The sequence below is a fragment of the Coloeus monedula genome, assembly GCF_965178545.1.
Source record: "Coloeus monedula genome assembly, chromosome: 6".
Lineage (NCBI taxonomy): Eukaryota > Metazoa > Chordata > Aves > Passeriformes > Corvidae > Coloeus > Coloeus monedula.
Window position 1 is genome coordinate 48,755,512 of NC_138786.1, and position 18,387 is coordinate 48,773,898.

An 18,387-nucleotide genomic window follows, 5' to 3' on the forward strand; every position below is an offset into this window, starting at 1 on the left:
CTCACATACAGCCAAGTTTCCCCAGGCCCCACCTAACACTTCAAATGAAAGGCCACTTTCTCTCTCATGAGCAGAATCATAAGCATAAAAGGCATGCTTTTGATGTACTGACAAATCACCTGCCATCAGGTGGTTGTTTATTTCATAAAAACATTACTTCTTTCATGAAAGTGGCTTTCCTGATTAAATAATAGGATTGAATCATATCTTAGTTTGCATTGAATAATGCTGATATGAAATATACAGCTCATGTCCTAAAAAAAAAATTGTACTTCAAAATGCTGGGCTTGACTGCTGCAATAACTGAAGGACAACTGCAAGACAATTGTTTCTGCAATGGCAGACAAGCTTTAATATAAATGAAAATACAGAAGGAAGATTTCTACTACTTACCAGCACACTGATTGTTTTCATCCAACTGGAAACCAAATCGACAAATCAGAGGTCTTGTAACTGTAGGGTAGTTAGGAACAGGGCCTGGTGCTGGGGGCGGTGGATAAACATTGGAATAAGGACTCAGATACGGTGATCGATACACTGGGTTTGTTCGGGGGACACATAAATAGCCACCATTCTGGTTGACACACACCATGTCTCCTCTGCAGGCCTCAGGAATAGTCCGACATTCATCAATATCTGGAACGAAATTGCAAAAGTTAAAAGAGCGATTGCTCCTTAATGGGACCTGTCAAAAAAATAGTTAATGTGTTTTTTGCAAAACGGTGCAAAAAAAATTTATATTCTCCATCAAAAAGGCTAATCCTTCTTTGTGGAGCCTCACTTTGAAGTTAGATTGTACTAAAACAGGAAGCATCCCATATATTCAACATATCCTGTGATCTACTTGTTTTATTTCACTATTAGAGGATAGAGGGAGAGGACAAGGACTGCTTTGCTATTCCATAGAAGTTTGGTTTGAACACTGATTTACACATGGCTGCAGCATGCTACTGCCTCTTCCTGCTAGAGGGTCTGTCCAAACCACAACATGCAGATCAGGATTTCAGAAACTGGTGGTTTGTCTGCCCAGCTGTGAAATTTGGATGCTGCTTTAGAAGTCTCGACTTCCCTCCCACAGAAAAAGTTAGGGATGTTCAGATCTGGGGACAAAGTTCAGGCCTCTTTCTTGCTTTGGCTGAGAATGTTGATGAATTAAATTTAGAAAGATACAACTGGTTTAGCCAAACTGAGCATTCCCCTGGTTCTTGGGCCACAGAAGCAGTAGGCTATGGCAGGGCAAACAATCTGCTGCAGGTTTTTCCCTTTCTGTTTGAATGACTTTATTGCATGTAGAAGATGCTGCCCAGGAGACTGAACGCCATTGATAAAAAGATGCTATTGGGCAAAGAGCAGATTTCCTTACACTACCTCAACTCAGTTTACTTGGTTTCAGTGCTGAGAATGGAAGACTTCTCTGAGCCTGCAGGTGGAGACAGGCAACAAAGACAATAAATCCTGACTTTGAAGGAGAAAGAGAAGGAGAGTATCCTCGTCCTTTGGCAACTAGACTGAGCTCTTTATCAGAATGCATCACTGTTGTTTGAGTAGCCCTGACAGCCTGTTAGTATCTCAACAATGTCAAAGATCAGTGATATGTAAAGACACACACACACATATTTATATATACACATATTTGTTGTATGTACATGTATACAAACACACATATTTGTCACACAGTAAGAACTTTTCAACTAAAACATAGTAAGAGCAGCACAATGTTAACTCAATAAATTCAGAATTTCTGAACCCAAATTTAAATGTATTGATTTAATGAAAGTCCTACCTAAGCATTGCCCAGAGGCACGGTCCAGGTCAAACCCATTAGTGCATTGCTGCTAAAATGAGAGAAAAAAGGACACTCAGTGACTGTGAAATGAGAGGTTTGCAGAATCAAATGCTCATCTGGATTATTATAATTAGTACAATTGTTCAGCATGATGCAGTACATCAAAATAAAGTCCCTTCCCCAGAGGACAGGCAGCAAGGCATGAACCTGAGGCCTCAGCATGTGTTCCAGCCCCTTAGCCCAGGAGTGGCACCCTTAGGTGGTGGCAGTGTCAGGCTGTTCCTCTGCCCAAGGGTCACCAATGCGCAATGTGTTATGAGTTGTTAGCACAGAATCGCAGTCTTCTAGTTTGGGCTCTTGTTTTTGCCAGAGCAGGGGGGTCATCTCAAAGGTACTTGCTACGTCTCTCACAGGCTCTAAAGCTCCCCAGACAGCCCATTCAGCACACGACACGTTAGCCATTGACTGATCTGTAGCCACAGTTGAAACGTAACAAATAAAAATAAGGCTCTTCCTTTCCACCAAACCTTGTAATTTTTAGAGGATAAATCTGTAGACAAGACATTCTAGGCATTCACTGTTACTGGAACCCTTGTCCCTTCCTATTCTGTGGTGCTGGTCATTATTAGGGCTGCAGCCTTGAGTCTTCAGCACCTCCTCAGTGACCTCAGCATTTCTAAACTGGTGAAAGTCCTGGTGATGATGGTTTCAAAGCCTGTTAAAATTATTCCCTGCTCTTCCTCGATTTTGAATGGGCCTCCAGCTATTCAGCAATTGACACAAGCACAGGATCTTCCAGTAAATAGGTTGTACTAAGGAGTGTAAACAAGAAATATCCAGGAAACAGGGACCACTGAAACAGCCAGAGGGTAGAGGGATGGAGCGTGTTCAAGATTCTTCCTTTTTTGTTGTTTCTTAATGATAAAGACACTTATTCTTGGACTTTATGGAAGAAATGAGTGGAAGAATAAAGTACTTAGTTGATGTTTGGAAAAGTAGTAAGTTGGAGATGGGGGACAAAGGGTTAGAGTCAGTGGAAGTGGGTCATTGCAGGACCTAGAGACAGGACATGAAGTGAAACACATGGCACTGTTTGGACTGCACCTGCCACTTGCACATATGAATGCACAGTGTCAGACAAATATGGAGGAATTCTGCCTTTATTTATTTTGGCAATCCAAGACATTTTGGTATCATGTTGTGGAAAATCAAGATATTCTAATGGGAGAATGTATAATCACTCTCATGTTTTAAAGAATGTGTGTACTCTACCTTTTGTTCTCCTTTTTGAGTGTGGTACATACACTACACCTAGGTTAGCCGGAAAAGCTGAGATAGTTTTTAACAAAATTATTTTGTTCCAGACAATAAATGATGATTCAGAAACACTGAACTACCGTAGAACTGGTTTCAACAACTTTCTAGAACTTTATTCTAGAAAAGATTCCAGTATTGTCAAAATTACCAGTTTCAGTATCTTCAGAAATAACTCATTGCTTTAATTTCAACTTCAAGTTGTTTTTTCAAAGCAACTTCAAAAATCAATTTATGTTACAAGATGTTTTTATAAAAATTATAATGTAAACAATATTTTTTAAATTATAAAAACAAACCCTTAAAGACATCTCAAAAATTCTCCAGGGGCATGAAAAGCATTTCCCATACAGATCCAATATTCACAAAAATATCGATAAGCATGCCATGTGCAGGAAATTTTCAATGTAATAGAAGAAAAACAACTACATTTCAGGGACTTCTGGTGAAGGCATTTAGAAACACAGCTCTGGAGACTGAATATATCTGGACTATCAACTAGAAATCTAAACAGCATGCCTTTAGGAACAGTTTTTCCTGATTTAAAGTTACTTGGAGCCCAAGCACACAAAGAACTAATGATTCTGCTGTTTCAAGAGCTGGAGTGCTTTATTTCCATCCCCCCTCTTGAACATAAATGGGTTTGGGCATAAGTGAAAATGAAAACTGGGATACAGTCATTCAGGACCACAGTCCAAAATTAAATGGTCTTAAGACATGAACCTGCTGTACACAGAAAATGTGTATTTATATGAATGAATTTTCCAAGTGTGGATGTTTCTCACAATAGAACTGAGTGGTCTCTGGTCTCATGGGATAGTTTTTCTTATTTTCTGTTCCAGAAGTGTTCAGTTTAGAGGCAGAATCAGGTTTTTGGTGAGGTCCAGGTTTCTGCAGGGATATTTTGCTGAGCTGGCAAGGACGAGTCAGTAAGCTCAATCCATGTTCAACTCCAGAATCCTGCTGGCTCCAAGTTCTACCCTCTAAACCCCTAGACCACACAACTTCCTTTTCATGTAAACCCCAGACCACAGAGCTTCCTACCACCTGCTAGCCAGTTAAGTTGCATGCCATATAGCAATTCAGTACTAAACAGTACATACATCTCTGCGTGCACCTCTCACCTGTGCTTTTCCAAGGCTTGAAAGGCAGACAGCCAGTGTGAAAGCAGTCAGTATCCTGTAATGTACATAAAAAATGGCTGAAAATCTTCTGATATCCAGGCTCATTACATAGAATTAAATACACACGGACAAATTAATTTCTAGTGACACTTCAGTGTATTCCACAGTTTTGCTAACATGAATTTGGCCTCTGGAGAAGGAGTAATACAACTGTGGGCCAGATTCAGGTTTCAGAGTCAGTGACTCTGATGGTGCTATGGTTTTATGCAACTGGGATTGAAACCAGACTGTACATGTCTATGGACTAATCTAATTTTTATGACACCCCAAGCAGCAGCTGTTAAATGAACAAGTGTGCAATATTCAATAAAGCGGTTTTGCCCCTCTCTGACACCTTTCTTTTGCAAAAACGAAAGCTTTTCTTGCACACTGTGCACGTTTTACAGATGGGTAAACCAGAGCGAGGCCCTGCCTAAGCTCACAGTGTGACATGTTGGCAGGGCTGCAGACATGTCACGCAGGAGGTCCTGAATCCAAGCCAGTTGCTCCAACCGCTAAACCGCGTTTCATCCCCAGGAGACTATCTGAGATGAATCCATTTTCTTGGGGCCAGATTCTGTACCTTTACTCAGTCTTGAGTAATAACTGCTCTGGAAGGAGACACACTGTGCCAGGTCACCCACTACTAGAAGCTGTTATCTTCAATGGAGCCTTCCCTAGGTGTATCATCTTTACATCTAGTGGTCCCTACTGCGTCTCTCTCCACTGCAGCTGAAAGAAGAGGATCCTTCACTGACAGAGTCCTACAGCTATTTTTGGAGCTCCTTACCCAGAGCATAAAAGTTATGGTCAAGTAACCTCCCACCTCCAAATACTTACTAACAGATAGAAAACCATGAAAGCACAGTCAGAAGTTATTTTTTTCTAAGTACTGTGGATTTCAGTGTTTTGCTGCTGCTTTATATATAAAACTTCCCAATACCACTAGACCCACACCTTGCTTATCTTGGATTGTAATTCTGAATGGCAATTGGATACAATACATTCCCACAAAACCAGTACAGGAAGCAGCGGATATTTGAGGTAGCCTTACTTCTGCTACTCATGTGAGCTGCCAACTTTCTCTCTTAGAGCTGTCTCTGATTTCCAGTGCAAACTGAGCTGCTGAGCAAGACCTACAAATGCATCAGACAAAACCACACACAATGACTGACACATTAGAACAGATTTGTTTTAAATGAGGAGATGGAGACAAGCTCTGAAAAGTAAACACAAACCCTAAAATGGTTGTTCATAGTGCTGTGGAGACAGATTGTGCTTGTTGGCAACTTTCGAGTGACAAGGAAAGGCAAATTCTGCACAGAGTTTTCCTCAGAGTCTGATGTATAGCATTCAAACTACAATTTTATCCTAGGCTTGCATTTAATTTAGTGATTCCTCAAACCTTTTTGAAGAGATTTTAAGGTGTGCTATAAAGACTGTTCTTTGCCTAGAGCAAGAACAGCACTGGGAGGGAATACAACAGGTTATAGCAGAAGGCTGACATATCCAGCAACTGGGCAATGCTGCACATTGCTGCAGGACAGTGCACAATAATGAAATCCCCTACAAAACAGTCAGACAAAACTCAAATGTTTTTAGACAGTCTTTAGTTTCCATTGTTACAAGATGATATATTCTTCCCTCTTGGTGGGGGGGTGACCTTACTGCCTCATACATGTTCTGTCTGCAGCCACGATCTCAATTTGCTTTAGATCTCAATTTACTTTAGATCTAAAATCCCCTCAAGAATTAATAACAGACATGCAGCATAACCTATCAACACTATATGCAGCTGGTCACAGTACCTTGCCCAGCAGGCAAAATATTTTAAACTAGTAATTAACCTCTGCAATAGTAACTAATTAACTTCAATCAATCACTGTAGCCAGTGGGATCGTTGCTGCTGCAGTTCAGCACTCCCGCAGATGCGCAGAGTATAAGCACAGATCAAGAAGGAACTCGTCAGAGACAGCACAGCTTTAATAACAGGCAGATCGTCTTTCCCCACCTCTGGCCATTGAGATCCTGTCTCTTTGCAAATGGCTTTAGCAAGTGGATTGGCATAATGTGTCCCCGCCACAGCTATTTTCCACAAGTAGGTTTCCCGTCAGTAAGTAAAGAAGTTTCATGCATACCACTTACCTTCTTAATCCTTGCATGTCCAAAACCGTTGGGGAAAGGTGGAAAAAACCCAGAGTCTGTGCTGATGAATAACTAGAAAGTTTTCCAAACATTACCCTCTGCTAGCACTTCAGTTCCTCCGTCATTTATAGTCCAAAGAATGAAATGGCAAGTAATGGAGAAGATCGGGAGCCGTCTGTACCTCCTCAGACACTGGAGAGAATACAGAGAAAGCACCTGGTTTTGCTTAGTTCTCTTCTGTAATTCAGCATTAAACCAATTGGAGGAGGAATGTTAAAAATGAACACTTCATTTTCTAAGTATGTTAAACAATGCAAATGGGGGCCTCAGCCTGGGACAGCTGGTTTAGATTACAAAGCTCACCAACTGGCTAGACTCCTCACAACAACCTCGAGGAGCCTGCCAGGATAAAACACTAACAGCTTGAAGGAAAGCCTCTCCCGCTGCAAACTTCACAGTTAAATGTGCCTCAGAGCAGAGAGCACCGTTATTGGACAGAAACCCTTATCAAGGGACTGGAGAAGGGAAGGGATTGTTTTCCTTGCTCTGAGAACAAAAAAAGTCAGGCTTTTTTGGAGGCCCTCTAGCTGGTGTCCTGGACAATGAATATGCAACACTTGCTGCTCTGTGCCAATGGCATACTGATGAAAGGTCTGACCCTCTGGGAGGTGAATAACTCAAATTCATGATGATCACAGCTACAGGAACTATATTGCTTGGGGATTATTTGAAAACAGGAATAAACAAATTAAACATTCAAAGGAAAACAAATGGCTTGTCTGCAAACACTGGCCCTTTTTAAGTTAACTGATCCCATGCTTAAGGGAGCAGTTTATGATATGAAGTATTTCTTAGGAAAAGCATAACTTGCAGATCTCCAGTTATGACTGAAGAGGAAGGAAATAAAGTACTTTTTCAGGTGTTTTGCAACTCTGCCACAGGCACAGCTTTAGTAGGTCAAGCAGAACATTTATGAGATGTGAAAGGTAAGCAATCAGATGCAGCAAAGATTATAGTAGATCCAAAGATGAACACTGAAATTAAACACAGACATGGACATTAAACAACTACTTTGAATTTCTGTTGAGTGTCCCATTTGAGAAAACCCTTTATTTCTAAGGAACCTGAAATTATTATCATATATCTCTGTGTAACAGATTGAGAAACAGAAGTACAGTTGATATAACAGATATTAATAAAACTAGCCCCTAAGCATCGACATCCAGCTTGAGATACACAGACTGAGCTGCTTTAGGGGTGCTGAGCCCCCACAAGTTGTATTGGAGCCAATGGGAAGCTCAAGAGCTCTGTACCTTGTTAACTGGCTGTAATTGTCCAAATTACCTTTCAAAAATGACAGCACCAGAGGCTTTGGGCCATTCCTGACAGTTTGTCTCTCTGGCTTGCTTGCATCGCTTGCACTGCATGAAAAATTAAACACCCACCTAGAATTATTCAAAGAGTGTCTATACATTTGCAGACAAACAAGAACCAATTTAATTATTTTAAATAAAGTTCCCAAAAGCCTAACAAATACTTGCACAAGGGACTTCTGAAGAAGCTGCTGGGCATGGAAGGAGTTTTGCCATGGGTCAGAAAACAGGCAAGAGAGGATAGCAAGCAAAGACCAGGGAAATTTTCATTGTGGCAAATGGTTAACAGTGAGTATTCTCATTGCTCCATACCACCAGAGTTTCTCAATACACTCAATAACCTGGAGAGCTAACAGTTCTAAGAGTAGCAGTGCTTACTGTATGTTAGAAGAGTGAAAATCTACCAACACAATGAGAAACAGCTTTACAGGAAAGCAAACGGTCTGTGCATCCAGCTGTGTGGATGAAGAGCTTGCTTCATCTGATGATACTTCACTTGCTAATCCACTGAATTTTTCTACAATCACATGGTAAAATCATTGCACACATGCCAGAATCACTGTATGAGTGCAGCACCAGTCTGCTCCCAAATAATTGCCTCAGAGTTCTGATCCAATCAGCCAACTGGCAGAGGTGCTCCAGCCCCAGAGACAGGAGGTGAATCCAAATCTCACCACCTAAGGGGCTCCTTTAAGAAGAAATACTGTACAAATGTTTTGATTTTGCCTGTCTCCATCTGACAGCTGAAGTGGATAAAAACCAGAGTATAAGAAGTGTACCAAACCACAACCTGGGCTCGTTTACAGCATGGTGACTGTTTTTTTCCAAAATAAAAGGATTTGATGTTGCAGCTAAATGGAATTTCTGCAGTACCTTTCTGTAACTACCATCAGTCACAAAACAATGAGATGCAGCCACAGCCTTCTCACAACTCCCTTTGGTATGAAGAGTTGCATAAAGGAAGGAATTTGTAGGGCATAAACCCCCTTTTGTTCACTGTACCTATAAAAGTGGACAATTCAAAGCATCTTTCAACACCCTGTGCTGACACCTTCAGCATCTATGCTTATGATGGTGGCTAAACTTCCTCTCTAGCAGTGCTCTCACTTCAGTAGTCTCAAATATCCCTCTGTGTTATAAAATCCATTACTTCATTTAGATTAGCTCGACATTTCCTTTGTCTTCATGAGAAGGTGAGGAACAGTCCCCAGTATAAAATGGGACTCTGTTAAATAATCATGTTCTCCAAAGTTTGCTTTGTGTATAGCTAGGGTTGAAACTATATCTCCAATTAAGACTTGGATTTTGAAAATTGTGTAATATATAATCATAAGGGGGACATAAACAGTGTTGCATAACTTTACTCTCCTTGGATGAGACAGCTGCACATATGAACTGAGCCATGCTCCTGCAGATAAAGCACAGGATTGGATGAACAGGAGCCCTCAGCACTGGAGAACATAATCTGACAGATTTTAAATGCTAAGGAAAAAGTTGTAAATAGGTCAGGGAACTTAAAAGAGTTAATTACACTCAGCACACCTGAACAGAAAATCTTCCTCACAGAAACAAGTCCTCATCCTCTAAGTTTTACAACATTTGATCTCCTTTTTAAACTCTGATATTGTTCTTACATTTCTCCAGAACCACATCAGTCAAACACCCTTCTTGGATGTTCCTATCATTTTTAAATTTCCCCCACTCTGAACATCTTCAACAACATTGTCAGACCGTGAGAAGAGTCGAACCACACAAGTCTGTATGGTGGTAGGTCTGTGAGCCCAAAGTCATTCTACATGCCAGGTCTTAGACATCTTTTACCCAGCCACACAGACTGGTTTAAATTCATTAAAGGAATCTGTCAATAACTGGCACTTTAAGGCCCCACATGTCCAAGTTTCATTTTGCTCCTACCAAATTTTATGGAACCAAATATTTTTACCAGCAAAAATGGTAGAACACTCAGAGCAAAACTGCTGGGCACTTGCAGAAACAATTGTGTCTTGATAGCATCGAAGCTCCATGAGATTGACAAGTTGAGCTTTTGCCTGACTGTGGAGATTGATCTAAGTGTTCTTGAAGACTGCCAAATAAGCAAGCTTTTGATATTGTCACATGCTGATATAACATGACAGGCAGTGATTTGACATACACACATCTCATCCTACTGCCAAACACCAAGCACATGGGAAATGTGGTCTCAAACCCTAATTCCACCTGAGAAAGAGTAGGGCTCATTTCTTCCACCTCCCAGGAAAGAATCTCAGTTGCAAATTCCTGGTGTTTGGGGAGGGTTCCCTATAATTTTTCAAAGACTACCTTAGATTATCAGCTGATTATTCAGTGTTTGAATTATAATTGCCATCTCATAACATGAATGATGCGATAACCTGTTCCAGATGGCTCAGGCCAGTAGCTCAAAAGCACAGCCCTACATATATTTTCCTTTCCTAGCCAAACATAACACAAGCTAGAATTAACAGTGAAAATTAACACAATACGTAATTGTAAAGACATCAGTAGTGCTAACTAAAATGTACTGGGAATGTAGGGTCCCTGAGATGTTGTGGTGTGTTGATCTGCAGCTCACAATATCATTTTTAGGAAGGAGAAAATGTAATAGTTCCTGTTGTGCTGTCATCTCTTGGGGCTCAGTTGCCTCAATGTGGTACAGTTACCACCGGCATGGGATATCCATGCAAAACAGATCCAATACAGCACCCATTCCTCCTCCTGTACAAGGATATCACCTGTCTGCCTGAGACACGGGTTCCTTTGGGAAGAGGATATTGCTGATATTGCTTCCAAAGAGCCACACGCTGAGCCCCATTCAGTGTTGTACCAGGTGGACTCACAGTGCCCAACCACATGGAATAAACACTTGAAGTCCTTGGTGTACTCCAGCTCTTCATCTTTGTCCTGGTTTCAGCTGAGGTTAAACACCTCATAGCTATTACTCTCTTTACAGGTCGGTGGTCACTCTGATACCAGCTTCTAATAGCACAACTTCTTTTAGGATAGAAATTACCAGTGGAAAGCCCAGGCATCAGTGGAAAGCCCAGGCACCACTGGATCCATTCTGAAATGCAATAACTCTAAACAAGGACTAGTATCTGACTCCACTTTATTGCTTTGAAAACATGTTAATTGTCCCTTTAGATGAGCAGTGCTAGAATCTAGCAGGTACATACCAAAACCGAAACAGTTTTAAATAGCCCAGTGAACTGCATCTACTGTAAGACAGAACTATTTCAGGAATATTCCCTTTAGTGAGATCAGATGTGATGTTCATGATCACCTGTCTAGCCATAGTACTTTCTAGGATAGTCTAGGAAGATGCCTGAGGCAAAAAAGAGTAATATTCTCGGAAGAATTCTTCAGTATTGTTCAGGGTTTTTTTAACCCAATAAAAGTAAGGTAAACAAGCAAACTAAATGATTAGCGTAACTTCCTCAGGAAAGCCTTTCACAGCATTTTTGGTGTATGTGACAACACCCAGCAGAGAGTAATAATTATTAGTAGTAGTAGTTTGCAACAGCCTGCAACATTATTCTTGAGTTTTCAATCCTTAGATGACTGACATTTGTACTTTTAAAATACTTTCCTGTAAAAAGTGTATGGAACATAATCCTATACCTAAAGACAAAAGATAGACTTGAGAACTCCCTTCTCCCCCTTGGTTGCTCTGAGTATCCAAGAACAAGGTGCTCCAGCCCACTGTTCATACTTATACTTGTTTTTCTGTTGACACTCAGCATAGCTCTGGTAACTGCAGTTCACATTTTGCCTGAAACTAGACAGATATTTTAGTTTGTTTTTGTTTATTTTATAAGATTGACATGTACATAAACTGGGCTGCAGCCTTCCCTGCATTTTTGTCAAATGGTCTAGACAATGTGGTTGAAAACAATGCTCTTTAATCTTGTGACAAAATGTTTACCAGTCCCTTTTAATAGCAAGCATAAATTCTTTATGGCCAATTTCAGCTAATAATGACCTTCCATAAATAAAGACCTAAAACTCTTCATACTCCTGGACCAAGACTAAAGTCTGTTTCACTGTTGGAGCAAGCCAACATTCAGTCTTCTCAAGTGCCTGGGATACATAAACCATTGGTCTCCAATTACAACCAGACAGTTAGAAGTATGTACTAAAACCTCCCTTAGAAATATTCAGGACAGATTCATTTTTTGCTAAAATGCCTCAAGACTGCGGTGTACTTTCACAGTTTCCCAAGCCCTTTACTAACTCAAGCACCACACTGGGCACATCTGGCACAGCAGGATTGGGTGGCACCTCAGAGCAGCTGACTGGAGACAGTGGTTCACCTTTACTGGTTACCCTGGCAGCTCTCCCTGGCTGCTGGGCATCAGTGCCAGTAAAACACCAGCTTCGCCTGTGCTTCCTCGGCTCCCAGGTACTTCAATTCCATCACACAGAACTTATATTTTAGGTGGGTTTTGTGTTCTGGGTTGGTTTGATTTTGGTTTTTATTTTCAGATTTAGTTGAGCATCCTTTCTCCTTTTTAGTCTGCTTTGGCAACTCACTTTGTTTTTATCCAAAAGATTAGCCACCATAGCATTGAGCATATTCTCTGTTTTCCATTAAAACACTTCAGGTTCTGAATAAACCAAAACAAGTCTGTGGAAATGCCATCTCTCAACAGGGGTGTTTGAATGTTCACAAGTATGTGCACTATTTCTGTAAGGGCACCTGCCAGAACCCTGGTGGTGAATCCAGAGTAGACAATATTTGACATCAGCCCTCTTTTCCAGAGCTTCTCTCCTTCCAAGTGGTGGAAAACATTCCCTTTTTAAAAACATGTTTCACTCTCATAGGTGAATGAATACAATGTAAGCAAAGACTTCTGGTTTCTTTTTCCAGTAAAACACTCGGCACATTTTTGGGTCTTTTCCTTAAGATTTTTGGGACTATATATTAGTCAAATATAGGAGTGGCAGAAAGTTTCCCTGTGAGGAGAGAGATAATTTTGACTGTTCTGTACTTTCTCAACTGCTTTCCTAACCCCAGAAGATATTTATAAACTTTTTGTCGGTTTAAGAACTACTACACTTAATTTACTTATTCCCACAGCAGGGATTACACCATTTCACAAATCACCTGTTTACTTTTGTGACCTAACCATGCTTCATAAGAACTGGCTATGAAACTGGGTGATAAACATGATGTGTGTTGTCTGTTTGTTTTCAGACTCATTATTCACTGGTCTGCAGCAACAAGTGCTGCTGTAAGGCAGTGATTTAGTGTGCTAAATGTAGAAACTCCACTGAGCAGGCTGTACTCCCATCTCCTAGTCGTGCTGTGTGTGCTGCAGAGCATACAAAATCTTCCAACAGGATGCATTTTCTAACACAGAGTGTTTCTTTTTTTTGTTTTAAATCTGCTGGCCTTTGCTTTGAGTTGCACTGGTTGCCACAGCAGAAGAAGCTGAGCAGTACGAGGAGCTCCCCGTTCAGAAGCAGCCCAGCCATGCCCAGGGCTCCCATCCATTTGGGAATTGTGGAGTACCAGAACCTCAAGCAGCCATGTGAAAAGTCAGTGGAACTGGACCCTTCTTCCAACGGAGGCACTTGTACAGATAACAGAGTCCATAGCCAGAGCCTGACAAATCAATCAGTCCCCATTTTGTCCATAGTTCCATAACAAAATTCAAGAAGCTGAAGTTATGCCAGATAAAGAAAATAGAAAAGAACAAAAACTCTGACAGGTTAAATGTGAAAAACAGAAAGTCAGGCCAAGAAGGTTTGAGAAACAAATCATAAGAAGCATAAAAGCTAATAATAAATTCTTTTTCAGACACACCACAAGCAGGAAAACTGCCAAACAGTCTGCAAAGCCAACAGATGAACAAGGTATAAAAATAGTGCTTAGAAAATTTAAAACCACTGTAGAAGGTGAAGTGTTTCTTCTTCATCTGTTTTTGCTAGAGAAACTTCAAGAGATTACCATAGTGGAATAAAAGAAAAAAAAAAAGAAAGAAAAAGAAATAAGTAAAAACAAACAAATTCTGTTTGGAATGATATGTGTAAATTGAAATGTCAGCAGGAGAGGTTGCAGAAAAAATCAAGAAAATGAAGAAAAACCATTCATCAGAACTCACTTGACATTTAGAAATTGTTAACTGAATTAAATATGACTGTTAGCAACAGCTGAATTGTTTATCTGAAGTGCAATCTCTCACAAAATTGCCCTGGTGCTAGAAGAAAACTACCAAATACAATCCTGTATTTCATAGGTTTCTATATAATTGTTAATAAAATATGGAACAGTAAATCCAAAATATCTGGAAATCAGTAGTACAGCACAGGAGATTTAGTGAAATTCAGGAAGAATTTCATCATGGAAAGGGTTGTTAAACATTGGAATGGACTGCCCAGGGAGATGGTAGAGTCACCATCCCTGGAGGTGTTCAAGAAATGACTGGACGTGCCACTTAGTGCCATGGTCTAGTTTATGTGGTGATGATCCATCAAAGGTTGGCCTTGGTGGTCTTAAGGGTCTTTTCCAACCTTAATGATTCTGTGATCTTTTAGGCGTAGGTTTTCTTGGAGACTATCCTTAAGAACTACATACCTCAGAAAAATAGCTCTGCTCCATGGTATAGAAGTTTATTTTTAAATTTACTCTAGCTCTGCGCAATTGAAACCGGCTCCAGCCAACTCCTAACTGGCACCTGTAAATAGCAAATGTGATTTTTTTTTTCAGCAAAACTTGGGAATTTTTGTATAACAGCTGCCATTTCAAAGTTTTTAACTTCATCTATAGCCTTTTTAGCCACCCTGGGCCAACCCAGAAAAGGACCATGGAATGGGCACTGAAGCTTAGTTAGGTGTGGCTGAAACTCCCAGGGGACTTGGCACAGGGGCATGGAACATTAGGAGGTCTGCCAAGATACTTACAAAGAGACCAGGGATGGGGGATCAAAGAGTGAAGGACACAAGAAGGTAAGTCCAACTGCTCTTTGAAGTGGAACTTCTCAGTATTAAGCACATTGCCTCTCTGCACTGTGGCAACAGTGAGAGATGCATCAGTACCCTGGGCAATGCGGGGACTCAGTGCCAGGCACAATGTCAAGACCACATCGCTGTGGCAGAGTACATGTAGCCTTCCCCCTATGAGTCACAGGCTCAATTAGGTCGCAGTTTGGCCTCTTGCCAGAGTTTCCTTCATACTTTCGCAACAGGAGGGTTGGCCCTCCAGGCTTCGATCAATTGCAGTAATTTCTGATGTTTCCCTATTCCATTTTAGTTTCTAATGAAAATCTTCTTCATGAACTAGATTACCTAGTCCCATTTGGCCAGGGCAGTGCAGGCTTCAGGTTGCCAGCAAAGCATCAGGCTATTTAAGTGCCTGTACAAGGCAGTTGGAACCACTGATTGAGTTCAGGAGAACATCAGAGCCAGAGTGCAGCAGGCTCCCTGGAGCCCCAGGCCCACCGACTTGGCAGGTTCTGGGAAGCACACCATAGTTGCTGTTCTGTTCAGAGTCCAGTAAGGACAGAGGTACCACCTGCAACCCCTCTGCCTGCAGTGGCACTCTGCAGGTCCTTCATCCAGAGCACTCTGCAGACAATGTGCTATTCAGTCTGCACTTGCGGCCAGACAGATCTGGCAACCCTAGTTATGACTCATTCATTTTCTTTAGAATCCTGTACTCAAATTTTTGTAGTTTCATAATAAGCCTTCTCTATGTTAGCTGAAAACTGTTGAATACATCTGTTACTGCTCCTATTGTCAAAAATAAGGTAGTGTTCTGTTTGTCTTCATTTTTATTGGCAGCTACTACTTAAACATAGAGCAAAGTGCAGTCTAAATATTTTCCAAATCTATTTCCAGAAAAAGTTTCAATTTTGATTACTATTTTTCAATGCTCCAGTCTACCATTTAAACCACTTTCTTTACTACAATTTTACTCCTGCTACAATTTAGTGTTGTATCCATGGTACAGCATGTAAACCAAAACACACAGGTGAACCAGAATCAACTTGGTAATTTGCTTGTAATTCTGAAAATACCCTTTTATTACACACAAAAGCATCACTCAAATTCTTTAATACCTTATAACAATAAAGAAAACTACTGCAGGAGATAAGGAAACAGTTTTACATAAAGGTTAAATTTACAATCACCATGTGGTTGGCTTTCCTAATGATGAGCTGAAACCTGAATCCCTTATTTCCTTTTCCCTATGCAGCTTCTTAGACACCTGCACCCAAACAGTGTCTGGAATCACTCTCATGATCTCTATTTATTCTCCTGAGAAAGTGACCATACTGCTCTCTTCAACTACCTGGAAGGAGGATGTAGCCAGGCAGGAGTCGGTCTCTTCTTTCAAGCAACCAGATGAGAAGACAGCAGCCTCAAGCTGCCCCAGGGAAAGTTCAGGTCGGACATCAGGAGAAGTTTCTTCACAGAAAGGGTTGTTGAGTGATGACTGGATGTGGCACTCAGTGCCATGGTCTCGTTGACAAGGTATGTTTGGTCAAAGCTTGGACTCAATGATCTCAGAAGTCTTTTCTAATGGATTCTGTGAAATAATGTTTGCAGCTTACATTTCTTATACTTGTTCCCATTTAGGAACTTTTTATCCCTATTTACTCAAAACTGCTACTACCTTTTACTGTTGCTCTATTTACATCCAGTTGCAACTTTGTTGCTTAGAGTAAGTATATTTTGTTGGTAATACTATATTAACTGTTCAGGAAACTCATGGATTCAGGCTACCTAAGTTGTACAAATGAGTGTAGCTTTATTTAGTTCTAAAAATCCAGCTTAATGTGGGCTGCTGTCTTTCTCTGCAACCCTGAAAAGGTCAAAATAATTTTCAAAACCTTAGAATGTCCTTAGTTCCCTACTCCCCAATTTACAAAAAGTTACATTTGAAGCATTATAACTCCTGGCTTTCTGTTCTCAGAGGGTTGTGTTTAACAGTGCTTCCCATTCTAGGGAGTCAGGAGATGCCACTGGTCGGTTTTTACTAGCTCAAAATCAACCATCTGACTTTGCTCACCTCGTAGGAGAGCCCTGGCAGAAAGCTGCCAAATAACAAAATAGGCACCACTTGGAGTGTGTTACACACCTTTTTTTTCCTGACCCCTTGGACTATTCCATCAACAAACATTAGTTACTAAGTGGCTGTACTAGAGTGCTGGCTAAGAGCTACTATTTCATAAGTGACATGAAATAAATAGTTCCTAGCTGCCTCAAATCTGTAAAATCTCCTTGGTCTGTGCTCCCACACCTGATCATGCTGCAATTCAATCCACCTTGCATCACCATCTGGAAATTCACTGGGAGGAAAAGCAGGTAGCATCTAATGTCAAAAAAGAAAACCTTGCGGCTAACCACTCAGTACTGCCAAGATTCCCTTTACCTTTGTGATACTGGCTAATATTCAAACAGTATCCAGGCAGCTCTCTGAAGAGTTAGATGTCCTTTACACTGAGGGAGATAGAACATTCTTGGTTGCTGGTACAAGGGTCAGCTTGCTCCCTTTGTTAACAAACACACAAAACAGGTATAAGTAGTTTGTTTCCCTGATACCATTGGTCTGTAGTCTGTCAGTGCTTGTTACAACACCACATGTGACAGGGCTTCTAAACTCTCTTCTATCAATAACTGGCAAAACCCTCTAATAATAGTTGACCATAACTCAAATATTGTAATATTTTTTCACTTTTTCCACAGACTACAGATTAAAAGAGGGTAGGGTTCGATTAGATATTAGAAAGAAATTCTTGACTGTGAGCGTGGTGGGATACTGGAATAGGTTGCACAGAGAAGTTGTGGATGCCCCATCTGCTGAAGTGTTCAAGGCCAGGTTGGATGGGACTTTGAACAACCTGGTCTAGTGAAAGGTGTCCCTGCCTGTGGCAGGGGGATTGGAACTGGATGATCTTGAAGGCCCTTTCCAAACAAGGCAGTTTCATGATTCTATGAAAATACCAAAAACCCAGCAGTGTATCAATATTGACATCAGCAGTAAGAAGACATTAATTAACTGCAAAGCTTTCATGAGGTATGTGACAATGTGAAATACTTACAAAGCAAGTATCTTCCATTCTGTCTCTTCTACTTTAGCCATCAGTTACTCCTATACATAGCCCAGATCGCCTGCCTTATTGGTAACAACTTACACAAAATGGTCAAGAATGACAGTAAGAAAAAATACTAAAATGCAGGGGATTGACATTTGGTTAAAAAAAAAAAAGTTATTTCTACACTGGTCACTATAATGTGTGAAATTATATTGCTGTGACTAACTGGTGTAATGCAGGAAAGTTTAATTAAAAAAAAAAAAACCACCAACAAAAAAACCACCCAACATTGCCCTGCCCCAATAAAAAACCCCAAACCACATTCACAATTAGAAAGATCAACCAGTTACTTCCTTCTCTGCATGGAATGCAGGATAAGCAAAGAACAGGGAAAAAAAAAAAAAAAAAAGAGAGAAAGTCTAAAGAGAACAACGGAAGATATTAACCTTTGTTTCCCCCCCCCTTATATCAAGTTTGCAAAATGAATCTGTTAATAGAATTCTGTGACCTTACCACTAAAGATAACTGATAACTTGTTAGACCAAAAC

General features: G+C 40.6%; 1 protein-coding gene across 1 annotated transcript in view; it reads right to left on the reverse strand.

Annotated features, from left to right (window-relative positions):
- FBLN5 (fibulin 5) overlaps positions 1-6,827 on the reverse strand; it is a 44,716-nt gene extending 37,889 nt beyond the window's left edge. Inside the window, exons 1-4 of the mRNA XM_082284330.1 lie at positions 6,409-6,827; positions 4,225-4,279; positions 1,784-1,835; positions 394-636 (exon numbers count right to left, since the gene is read on the reverse strand). Coding sequence (XP_082140456.1) covers positions 394-636; positions 1,784-1,835; positions 4,225-4,279; positions 6,409-6,500 — 442 coding nt within the window. The 5' untranslated portion in view covers positions 6,501-6,827. The remainder of the gene's footprint in view (positions 1-393; positions 637-1,783; positions 1,836-4,224; positions 4,280-6,408) is intronic.
- Positions 6,828-18,387: the final 11,560 nt, after the last annotated feature.